The 13,094-nt window shown below is 35.6% G+C and overlaps 1 protein-coding gene across 2 annotated transcripts in view; it reads right to left on the minus strand.

Moving 5' to 3' along the window:
* The window catches only part of ASCC3 (activating signal cointegrator 1 complex subunit 3), a 334,028-nt gene that overhangs the window by 150,873 nt on the left and 170,061 nt on the right, over positions 1 to 13,094 (minus strand). For both annotated transcript variants that reach the window (XM_079939010.1, XM_079939009.1), the window contains one exon: positions 8,941 to 9,075. In XM_079939010.1, the coding sequence (XP_079795136.1) occupies positions 8,941 to 9,075 (135 nt within the window). The remainder of the gene's footprint in view (positions 1 to 8,940; positions 9,076 to 13,094) is intronic.

Consider the following 13,094-nt stretch of genomic DNA (forward strand, 5'->3'; position numbering starts at 1 on the left):
GACCTTAACAACTACTTCCCAAGGAAAATACAATACGTCACAGGAAGCTTCCTTATCTTCCTGCCATACACCTAAAACCTATTTGCATCAGAACCCATGTTTCTAATTTTCTCTTCTGTTTTAACAGCAGTGCCCTAACTCCTATCTAAGGAAAATCTCTACTTCTTCTTTGGATCCCATGCCTCTTGAAAATTCTCAGGACTCTTATAGGTTATCTGTGGTCTCTTTCCTTTCCTATATGAATAATCAATCAATTTCAATCCTTTTTCACTCTCTCTTGAATAGTTTCCACAGAATATAAGCATATCACTTCCACCTTGAAAAGAAAAATAGTATGTCTACCTTTCTGAGTACTATTTCATATTTTCTAGATACTATCCATTTTCCTTTTGTATATAAATTAAGTTCTCAAAACTGATGTTTACACTTTAATCTACATTCATCAGCCACCTTAATCTAGTTTTTGCTCTCCACTCTGGGAGTGAAAAGGCCCTGAATAAGGTCACCAATATCCTCCATGTGGCTAAGTACAGTGTATTTTGCAGCCCTCACATTACTTGACCACTCCCTGCAGCAGTCAGTATAGATGATCTCTTTCTTTTCTTTGAAACGCTCTTTTCCTTGGCCTCTATGACATTTGCTCCGGGGTATACTCCAGTGCTTGGAGGCTCCTCTGCTGGCTCATTCTCCTCTAATCATTAAATAGCAGAATTCCTCAAGACTTGGTCTTAGGCTCTTTTACGACTCATATCCACTCCTATGGTTTTCCCACTCCAAAACAGACTGAGCTTCTGATACATTAGACTTACATATCCATCCAGATGCTTACTCTACATCTCTAAGTATCCCAGGCAGCTCATCTCAGCACGTCCAAATGGAATTCATGATCTGTACCCTTCCCTCCAAAGTAATCCTTCTCTACTACTTTTTCCTCATAAATGACCCAACTAACCACTCAACAATATTAAGCCAGACATCTTTTAGAAGCCAGAAAACTTCCAGATCTCTCTTCCTCAACCCTTCATACCCCATTAACTACCAAGTCAATCAATTCTATTTCCTAAATATGCCCCAATGAATCCACATCTCTAACTGGTATTCCCATTCTCTCCTGCCCTGCCTGTGTGTAGTGATCTTTCTTAAAAGCACAACTCTGTTAGGAAAATTACTTGTTTTGTGTGCTCAAATTGTCATTTTATTTTTATATTATTAGTTGAGGGGAATATAGCTAATGACATGCCACTCCCTTCCTCAAACTTCTCTAATCATAACCCATTTCTTTTAAGATAAATTACCTAATCTGTAACATGATAAACAGGGCCCTCACAATCTGGTCCTTGCCTACAACATTAGACTCATGCTATAAGCATGGCATCTACCACTCTCCATCATTTTCCGCGTTTCTTAGTCACTCTGATTTTATCCACATCCTTCAATGTGCTATTGCTTTTCTGGTGTCAGAGACTTTTCCTAGAACATTCTTCTGCTGTCCTTTGTTTTGTGTACATATCTTACCTTAAATGTCACTGTGTTAGCTAAGCGTCCTCCCAATTTTACTTTCTTTTAGCACTTAATCCCTCTTTATTATTTAATACAACGTAATTAAAATCAATTATTTAATTAGTTGTTAATCTTTCTGTTCAGCCAGAACATAAGCTCCATAAAAATAAATGGGCGGCTACGTTTTTTCTTCCAAAATATATTTCCATTCCCAATTAACGCAAAGAATGTTAATCAGCATGCAAGTCCACCTCCTTCAATGAGGCCTTCTTGTATTGCATGAGCTAGAAGGTAAAATCTGTACTTCCCAGATCTCTTGTAGTCAGGGTACTGGATACAAAAATCCATTCTGCTTATTAAATGCACTCATGCAAGATCTAGGCAATGGAAGTGAAGAGGAAACCATTCTCTGCTGTTTTCTTTTGCTGGCAAGCAAAATCTTGGAGAAATGAGGCTTAAAAGTTATAATGGATGTACTATATATTCAAAATTTGGTTTTCCAGCATGTTCATGAATGATGACAGGTATCTAGTAGCAGGTGTAGCTTCTACATGCTGGGCCACCACCATGGTATGGCTGCTGGTTCTTAACCTCAACAGTTCCAGTGGTAGTTGCCTGACTTCTACAACTCCAACCTTATCAACATTCTAGGAATTACCTAACCTCTTTTCACAAAATTATTTTCTATTTAAAATATAGAACAATGGTTTGTTTCCTTTAATGAATCCTGATTGATACAACACAATTTTCTCAATCCACTTTAAACAGGTTGACCGCAGAGTTTATCTATCTTGATACCTATTGATCTACCATAGTGACTGGTAGGTAGCTTACACTCAGTAAGTATTCACTGAGTGACTACCACTAAAAACAGTTTGAGGTTCATGTGTATATAGTCAATTCACAATGACACAGACTAGCCTAATTCCCATAACCAATTTCCATATGTCATTCTAGCTGTGCAAATTATGTACTTTAACTGGGGAGAAAGAAGTACTGTGTCCCCTGTTCCATGTTATAATCCTTGAAAGATGGTCTTGGTTCCCATATGAGCTACCCTGGTGTTAACTACAACCCAATTATACAGACACAAGTTAGCATTCTAGAGAGAGCACCCTAATCAGTAGAAGAGAAATTGCATCTAAAATTGTATTCTTCATACCCGTTTTGCCATTTTAAAATAAATGCTGAAATAAAAAATTTTTAAAAAATCACTGTGAAGTGTGATTTTGATCTTTAAATTTTATCAATACAAATCTCTGTACCACTAGGGATTAGAAATCTTTACATATAAAATCTGTATGTTTTTAAACTGGTTTTCCTACTAAAGTATTTTCAAATGAGGGAGCAACAATATTCTAACATACACACTTTTCCAAAACAGCAAGGTTCTTTAACAAGATGTATAAACTTGTTTTAAGAAATTTATTGTATGTTTCTAAAATACATCTTAAAGCACAGGAACAAAAATTGCTGCAATCAAGGCTACTTAAATAAAGATAAAATTCCAATGCTACTTTCTGTGTTTCTTAAAAAGGGTCTCACTAAAGAAGCTCCTTGACATGGGTCATGGTAATAAGTTTTTGAAAATCACACCTAAAGCACAAGCAACAAAATAAAAAATAAACAAGTGGGACTACATCAAACTAAAAAGCTTTCACCCAGCAAAAGAAACTGAAAAAGTAAAAATACAGCCTATAGAATGGGAAAAAAATATTTGCAAACCATATATCTGATAAGGGGTTAATAACCAAAGTATATAAAGAACTCATTAAACTCAATAGCAAATAACCAAATAATCTCATTAAAAATGGGCAAAGGGCCTAAAGAGACATTTTTCCAAAGAAGATGGCCATGGCCAACAGGCACATAAAAAGAAGCTCAACAACACTAGTCAGTCTTTGGGGAAATGCAAATTAAAAGCACAATGACATATCATCTCACACTCGTCAGAAGGTCAGAATGGCTATCATCAAAAAGAGAAGAGATAACAAATGCCAGTGAAGATATGGAGAAAAGGGAACTCTTGTGAACTCACTGTTGGTGGGAATGTAAATTGGCACAGTCACTATGAAAAACAGTATGGAGGTTCATCAAAAAATTAAAAATAGAACTACCATATGATCCGGCAATTCCACTTCTGGGAAGATATCCAAAGGAAACAAAAACAGTTGGAAAGATATCTAAACCCCGATGTTCATAGCAGCATTATTTACAATAGCCAAGACATGGAAACGACCTAAGTATCCAGCAATGAATGAATGAATAACAAATGTGTGATACAAACACATACACACACACACACACACACACACACACACACACACAAACACACACAGTGGATTATTATTCAGCCATCCATAAAAAAATGAGGAAATCCTACCATTTGCTACAATACACATAGGCCTTCAAGGTTTGCCTGGGTTCAAAATCTTTATTCTAAAGAGCCTATTTCCCTTTGAAAATGAAAAAAATCCAATTAAACACTCAAATCTATGTTTTATTAATTTTCTTTCATTTTACTTAAAAAAATTAATATACTTATAACATTCTTTCTATGTGGTTACAAACAGACAGTAGAATTAATATATTAGCCTCCTAAAGGAAAGGAGGTTGACATGCCTGAGGAAAGAATAAACTCTGAGACAAGTTTACACTTATCTAAAGTAAAAAAACAAGAGAAAGGGGGCTCTTACGTACTTGCTACTCTCTTTAGCTAACAGATATCATCTATTCCAGGAAGAGGAAATTCTAATTTTATTTGGTTATACTGACACTGGAAAGCTGCTAAACCAGAAATAATTAAAGCGATCAATATTAAGTATCAGATTACTTACATCAAAGCCAAATTCCTATAATTTAGGCAAAGGCTAAAGCTAACCTATGAAAGCAGGCGATGGTTGGTAGATCTAGATAATAATAAAAAGTCATAAAATGATACTTTAAGGTAGCTTGAGGGTACATATTATTACTCGATTTTTCCTAGTGTTCTGATTTAAGATATTCCTAATCACTACATTCATGAGGCTTGCTGCATGATAGACTGTATCTACCTATACGGAAAACTTTTAATATCACTAATATATGTAAGAAATCGAACAACATCAGTGCCTATTAATCAGAGAAATACCGTACAGGGTGGGTGGGAATATCCATCCTAGTACTAGAATATTTAAAGCCTGTAAAAAGTTTTGTCCCTAAAGGAAATAATTTATTTGACTGAGATGGAGAATGAAACAGAATCTGAAGATTCTAATTGGAATAATTCATTCAACTTAAAGTTAAAATTATAATTAAAAACAATGGAGACTTCCCTGGTGGTCTGGTGGTAAAGAATCCGCCTTCCAATGCAGGGAACGCAGGTTCGATCCCTGGTTGGAGAACTACGATCCCACATGCCACAGGGCAACTAAGCCCACACGCCATAACTACTGAGCTCGTGTGTCTCAACTAGAGCCCGTGTGCCGCAAACTACAGAGCCCATGCGCTCTGGAACACGGGTGCCACAACTACAGAGCCCACCTGCCCTGGAGCCTGCCTGCCACAACTAGAGAGAAGCCCGCATGCCACAACGAAAGATCCCGCATGCCTCAATAAAGATCTTGCGTGGCGCAACTAAGACCTGATGCAGCCAAAAATAAAATAAATAAATAATAAATAAATCTTAAACAAACAAACAAATAGTGGCTTAATAATGAAAATGTCTGTATCCCTAATGATATATTTCTATGTATAAATGCAAGCTGCTACTGTTCCCTAAGGTATGTTCTATCTTACAGAAAACAGTGGTTTCTTAAGAGAGTTTCTTTGTGGGAGAAGGCAAAAAGTAATATGCAAAGTAAACTTCTAGAAGGAGATTTCCAGAATATGATATGTAATGTTTTATCATTCTTCAGCTAGTTTCCAAAATAATTTCATATATCATTTCATTTGTTTCTCATAGTAAACTACTAGAATAGGTGTTATTTACCCCATTATTACTCCATTTGATAGAAGAAAAAGTACCTTTAAGAAATGTTTAGGTGTTTAAGGCCACAGAGCTTCTAGAGGTGAAGTCACAGCCAGAGCTTTTTGCTAATGTGTCCTCTTACTTTGGGCCTCGTTTGTAATTCCTCAGACACTCCCTTCCCCAGGGAGAACTGCAAGCTCCATCTCTGTAGCTTAATCTACCCTTGGGGTATTTCACCTTCTTTTCCCTATTTTCCTGTTTCAGTGGACAATTTGGAAATATAGTTGCTTTTCCAGCTGGGAGTAAATTTGATATCAAAGATAGGAATGGTATGAGGGGTCATGAAGTATAACCGTTACTTACTGGAAAGAAATGACTCATCTTCAGCTGTGGCTAAGGCACAGACACAGCCTCATTATGTATGCACACTGCCCTCCCCTACACCCGCCCCCCACACACAGGGAAAAAGAATCCTTAATGGAGTTTTATTTATTATTTATACAAATAAAGTTACAGTGTGTTGAATAAAACTGTGAAGAAATGCTTTTAAAAACCATACTTGCTGAGTCAGGAATTGAGACGGTTACTTTAAACACTTAGGGATAAAGGATCACCGTGGCACGGTAGGGATTTAGTTGTATTTCCATTAACAGGAGTCAGGAGGCTAAATTTCTATGTACTACCATAGCAAACTTACCTTCTAATTTTATTTTAATGTTCTGAGTACTTAATTTCCTATTTTTCAAAAATATCAGAAGAAATATCTCCTGCCATCATCGTAATAGCATCCTTAGAATTGCTAGTAAGTTAATACCATTCAAGTTTAAAAGGCACTTCAAGTAATAGGAACAAACATTCAACTTTAGATTTAGAAGAATAATCTAAAATTCTGGAGCTTCGAGAAAACATCCAGAAAGATTACCTTATCTTTTGTTATAAATAATTTTCACTGTGGAGGGGCCAACTGTTTTGAATCTCTCTTTCGGGGAAATGAGGGATATAGATGAGCTGAAGAAATGTTCTTCCATTTTATTAAAGGAAAAAAAAAAGATTCAAAGCTCTAAAGGCTTTAGAAAGTCACAGGTTGGATATGTTGTTTGCTTTTTTTTTTTTTTTTGCGGTACGGTGGCCTCTCCCGTTGCGGAGCACAGGCTCCGGAAGCGCAGGCTCAGCGGCCATGGCTCACGGGCCCAGCCGCTCCGCGGCAAGTGGGATCTTCCCGGACCGGGGCATGAACCCGTGTCCCACTGCATCGGCAGGTGGACTCTCAACCACTGCGCCACCAGGGAAGCCCTGTTGTTTGCTTTTGAACAAACAGGATGCACTGTAGTGAAAAGGGTAGACTTTGGAGTCAGTCTGGTTCAAATCATAGCTCCACTTATTACATGGGAGTCTCTGGGAAAATTATTCTCTTTTCTCAGTTTCCTTATCTGTAAAATGGGGATAAGAATCTTCAAAGGGCAGAATAGTGGTAGAGATCAAATGAGAAAACTAAAGAAAGAACATATCTTAATAATGTCTGCCTCCAAGAAACAAAGGCAAAAAAAAAAAAAAGTAATTTTGGGGTACCTACCATCAGCCAAATGCTATACTAAAGAGTATAATGGTGAATAGGACAGCGTTCCTTGAAAACATGTACTTATTAATAATGTCTGTGGAATCCATTCTTGTTAGAAAAAACCCAATAATAACAGGTGGGTCAGGATAAAAATCAAGTATAATGAAAATATCAAAAAAAGAAAGGTATAATAAAATGACTAGGGACTTTCCAGTCTCCACGTTTTTTTCAGCATAGTGATCTGTCATTATACGTTTGGTGACATGGTTTTAAATAAATATCATTTGAAAATGCCTCTACATAAATTATTTCTATATGCTTTAGAGTATTTCATGCTATATTTGAATTACTTATACACAAATGCCATATCAAGAGATAATAATAGTACAAACCTACATCACAGGTTGTTGTGAACATTGAATGAGTTATAGAAGGCAATGAAAACAATGCCTGGCCCAAGTAAACGCTGATAAATATTGAATATTATTATTATAACAATGAAACAATAAACCTTCATGATTTAGAATAGCAATAACTCTCAGAACTGAGAGGTATAAAATAACCAGAAATCCACAAGGTGGCTCTCAAGGCTTGGCTTTTAAACACAATAGAGCTGCTTTGTATTTCCAAAGAAATGAAACAAGACCTTTCATAATTCACCATTATGAATGCTGACCTGACTTTTCAAAGACTCTCATAAATTCATAATTAATAAATAACTGGAAGAATACAAAGCTGCATAATAGGTGGTATGTAATAGAAAACTTTATAAAGCAAAAAAAAGAAACAAATGAATAAACCTTGTAGCTACACTGAAAGAGAATCTGACATTCAAAACAACTTGCATCAGATTATCATAGTCAGAATTTAAAATATCAATATAAAATGGTGAAATTTACAGCACAATCTGAATAACTGAATACATTGTACTAAGATGGTAAATGTGAAGGCGCAGAGCACAATGCCTGGCAGCTGTTCAGCAAATCTCAGTTAAATCTGAAGTTATGCATATAAAATATTCTGAAGATACTACCATTTTATGTCTATAGTTTTTTTATTTAAAAATTTATTTTTATAGCTTTAAATCAGGGCAAAATTTTCTGCAAAGGGACAGAGTTCTTTAGGCTTTGTGAGCCATATAATCCCGGCAGCAAGTACTCGATTCTTCCCTTGTGTGTAAAGAAGCAGCCACAGAAGACAAAGGAAGGGCTCTGACTGTTTTCTAATAAAACTAATTACAAAAACAGGTTGCCCCCTTTGGCCCTCGGGCTATAGTTTGCCCACTCTTGATCTAAATCATTACTTGATACAATTAAATAAAACCTTTTATAAATACTAGAATACTATCGATACTCAAATTACCTAGAGATGTGCCTCTCAAACTGTAATGTGCATAAATCATCTGGGGATCAAGTAGAAATGCAGATTATGATGTGGTGAGTCTCAGGTGAGGCCTGAGGTTCTGCATTTCTAATGAGGACCCAGACTTTTTAGGTCCTTTGAGCGTATAGTGAGTGGCAAGGCAGCTGTTCTGAACCTTTTTGGTCTCAAACTTTCACTCTCAAAAAGAGCTTCTGTTTATGTAAATTACATCTGTCCATGTTAACCTTAGAAATAAAAAAAAATTATTATATCTTTAAAAGAACAATAATCCATTAGATGTTAATGTATTTTATAAAATGTAACTATTTTATGCTTTAACTATGGGACTAAACACTACAATTATAATCATATAGAAAAAAGTGATAATTGGACACAACATGTATTCGGATCCTTTGAAAGTCAAGAAAAAAGTCAAAATTATAACATGATGAATCTGTAAAATTAACTTATTGGAAACTGGAAACCATGGATCTTTCATATATAAAATATCTTATATATCTGGTACATTATGTGCTTTAGTTCTTGTATTGTGCTGCCATTTGTTCCCTACCTGCTTTTCTGCATGTCCATATTCAGGTCCTTGAGTAGGTAAAAAGTAGGAAATCTGGCCATTATTCTTGGCTCTTTCTATTAGAGACATAGCTGTTCTTACAGTGGCATTTCGAGCATGTACAAACACCATCACCTAAAATAAAGGAAAGCAGTTTATTTAATACTCAAATTCATTAAAAGATGGCTTAATACTAGTCTGGAAATCACCCTATATAAATAACTATTAATTTTTCAAAATAAACCCCCAGTTTATGAATACTTCAACATTTGCTTATTTTAGAACAAAGTATATATAGGGTAAAGGCAAGTTAAGTAAAATTCAATAACATAGCTTTATTATTAGCCTATAATTGGCAGAAGTCAGAATGAAATTAATGGATTATATAAAATGTGGAACTTAATTTGTGCATTTCTCTTCTGAAGACATGATTCATTAGCACAGTCATATCTTATGAGGACAGAGTATAAAAATATACTAGAGCCTTATTTCTCCACAGTCAATGAAATTGCCAGTATCATAAAGATGTTTAAAGAAACTGGAAACAATAAAGACCACTCTTCCTTGGACAAAGTCATGTCTAAGAACAACCATTTAGAATAGAGTTTAGGAGACTGCTGGAGATGAAAAAGTTTCTAGAGAGGTACTTGGAATTTTCTGTTGTGGCAGACCTTCCTGTGGAATTATTCACAAAGTGACTGTGGAAATTTGAATTAGGGGGAAGGTGAGTGTCTGGATGCTCTGTCAAGAAGAAGTGGAAAAAAAGTCCTTCCAGGGACAGTAGTCAGGAAGAATGTGAAGGCAAATGAAGAGAATAAAATCAGGAAGTGACTAGCAGTCTGCATTTGCTGCCTGTCAGGGCCTGCCTTCTCTCCTCTGTGATGTTTCTTCTTTGGCTTCCACCTCCCTGTCCCCTCCCTCCATAGCTCAGCCCCAGCCTTCCCAAAGAGCCATGACTAATTCCTAATTCTTGCCTGTCTTCCCAGTGTCTCTCCATGTTCTTCTGTCAATTGTTTTCCCAGAAGCTGCAACTTTGGTGTTATTTGCAGGCTACACACTTAGAAGGACACGCAACATTGTTTTTAGTCAGGGAATTAATAGGTTCATGAGAGTTGACCTGAGTAAGACAAGATCATTTTGAGGACCAACAAAAGTGAAAAAGGGAAGGAGGCCTGGGCTTTGACCAGAAAGGAGACAGAATGACAAAGATCTAGAGCACATGCTGTATAATTAACTCATAGTAATCTTATAATTAGCCCATAGTAAACTTGTCAAAGGGAATGTTCCACATATAGGATCTGATAAAATTCATAGTAGAGTAAAACCTCAGATAACCATCATTCAAGAAACTGGAATACTTAACTAATATTCTTTTAGAGCGTATTCAAAGTAAAGGAGAGAAAATAATCTGGAGAAGAGCAGAAGTTCCTCAATGAAAATCTCCCAAAGTGCTTAGAGAAAATAAAACAAGCCCTGCAAGTCATCTGGAGAAATTTAACGTAAGTTAATCACAGCCTTCAAGGACATAAAGCTTGAGACTTCACACTTTATCGGAGCTCTAACTTATTTTCTGATACCAATGTGATTTGAAAAGAAATATGATCAAAAGAATATTTCTAAAGAGTACACTACTAAAATTTATTTCAGAGAGTTTCGTGGATACTTAGAACATTTTTTGTTTTCCTTATTTTCAACCCCCCACCCCTGCCAAAAACCAAATCTGCTTTTCACAGGCTCTCTAGCTTTCTGGCGAATCATCTTTACCTCACAGGATGTCAAGAGACTGCCATTTAAGTTCACTGTGATATTTTCATAATTCCTGACATCAGCTATTTAATACTAAGTTTAGATGGAAGATTCTATTAACCATAATGCCTTGCTGAAGCTTCCTCAATTCAGAATCTGTCAAATTCTACCATCCTGTCTTTCTACAAGGTAGGGACATTTCAACTACGAGTTTCTTTTTAAAGGGGAAGGCAGATTATTTTCTTTTATATAAAAATAAATTTGATCACACACAAAACCTCATTTACCCCCAACATTAAATTTTAAGAAAAATCTCAATTAAAATGAAGTTATTTATTATTTTATTAATTTATCCATTCATTCAAACGTTTCTGAGCATGCAGTCACTACCAAGCCCTGAGAAAACTGCTGTGAAAAACAGAGAGACAAGGTCCCTGCCCTCATGGAGATGGGAATCTTGTATGATGGATTAAATAAGCACAAAATAATTTTTACTTAAAATATATTTACTGGACATGTGTGTGTGTAAAATACTGTTAGAAGGAGAGATATGAAATGGATAAGACATGGTCCCTTCTTCTATACAATTTAAGGAGGGAGATAAAACTAGACATAATTTAGGGAGCTGATCCAAAAGACGGATGGAGTGCGGATAACACAGGAATGCCAAACATGGAGACAGCTGGTCTCCTTCACTCATCCATGCCATGACATTTACACATACCTCCTGCATGCCAAACAGTGGCCAAAGCACCGGGGATACCATGATGAATATGTTCCAAGGCACCAAATTGGAACTCTACTGTTACGGCAAGAGAGAATCACTAGGGATCAGCCCTAGCTGGCTGGAGAAGCAGGATGCAGTCTGCATGGAGGAGGCTACGTACACTAGTCTAGAGTATTTATCCTTGGTAATTTTAGTGTGTTAGCTTGAAGAAGTATGTTTTCGTTCAAAGTTTCTTACACTGAGGCCCAGGGACCACTTCATCAGAACTACTGCTGGGGCCTGTTGAAATAGATTTCTGAGCCCTCCCCTAAAACCAACTGAGTAAAAATATCTAGCAGTGGGGTCTAAAAATTGAATTATTAACGACTATTGAAATCTCCACTGTACTACTGTGTGAAATTAGTTAATGGTTACCACCAACTCAGTTTTCTTCTTCTAAGTTAAAAGAAGTTCAAATGGAAACATAAATAAAACGTATATAATACCACCACTACAAAGATTCCCTAATAACCCATCTTTATTTACCTATACATATGAAACATCAGGGATTATTAAGATATTTTATATAACCACTATAGCCCCAAGATCATTCTCCAGATGGGCTAGGGTTTTATAATACAACCAGATTTCTATTCTCCATAATTTAAATGCCACATTATGTAAATCCCATTAAAATAACAGATATGGAGAACATAAGGGAAAATAAAATATGACCCTAAATCTTCATTAATTATTTAAGTCTGACTTGTCAACTTATCACTTTGCAAATTATTTTCTACTGCAGCCAAGAGAAATATTAGTTACAACTAAAGTAGCAATTTCTTTTTATTAAAGAATCCATCATGTCTTATTCAGTAAAATAAACTCTTTTTCTTATTAAAAATTTTCTGTCTAGAGGCTCCAACAGAGGCCATTACAAGGTTTGGGGTCTCTATAAACATACTCGATTTTATGGTTTGTTAATTTGGTTAATTAATTTAAATAGACTCATATAAAAATTATAACTGAGAGGACAGCACTGTTTCACATGGCAGAAATAACTCCAAATTAATCTTAGACATGCTGTTGGTAACCAAACAGCAGTTAAATGGGCGTGTGTCTAAAATAAGATTAGAACAGTAGATTCAACTCAATAATGTTGGTAAATTTTGACTGTTTTGTAAAACTGTTTAAATTTTTACTCGAGGTTTGTTAGGTTAATGCAATTAAAAATATTTTATATACTTATTTTTGGTTTAAAAAGCCATTTTGTTAAAAAATGTATGATGGAATCAGTCCTGAACTGGGAAAGAAAGTATGTGAATCTGAGTTCTGGTCTTGTTATTTGACTTATCAAAGAAAGTGTTCTTCAAATGAGATGCTGATTAAAATTAATGAAAAATAAAAGCTCAGATAATGATCATTCAAAAAACCAAAATGCCAAAGTAACTGATATTGTTTCAGTGTATTCAAAGGAGAGAAGGACATATTATTTTAAAAAGACCAAAAATTCTACTTTGAAATACTGTTAAATAGCAGTGTGATTTAGAACAAATTATTTAACCTCTTTGATCTTTATTTCCTCTAGTACATAGATAGTTACTAGAGTCATAGGATTATGGTAAGGATTAAAGGATATCCCACACTGCATTTAGTAAAACAACAACTCTCCAATTTTAGAATGCATCAAAATCACCTGGCA

This window comes from Stenella coeruleoalba (genome assembly GCF_951394435.1).
Source record: "Stenella coeruleoalba genome assembly, chromosome: 12".
Taxonomy (NCBI): Eukaryota; Metazoa; Chordata; class Mammalia; order Artiodactyla; family Delphinidae; genus Stenella; species Stenella coeruleoalba.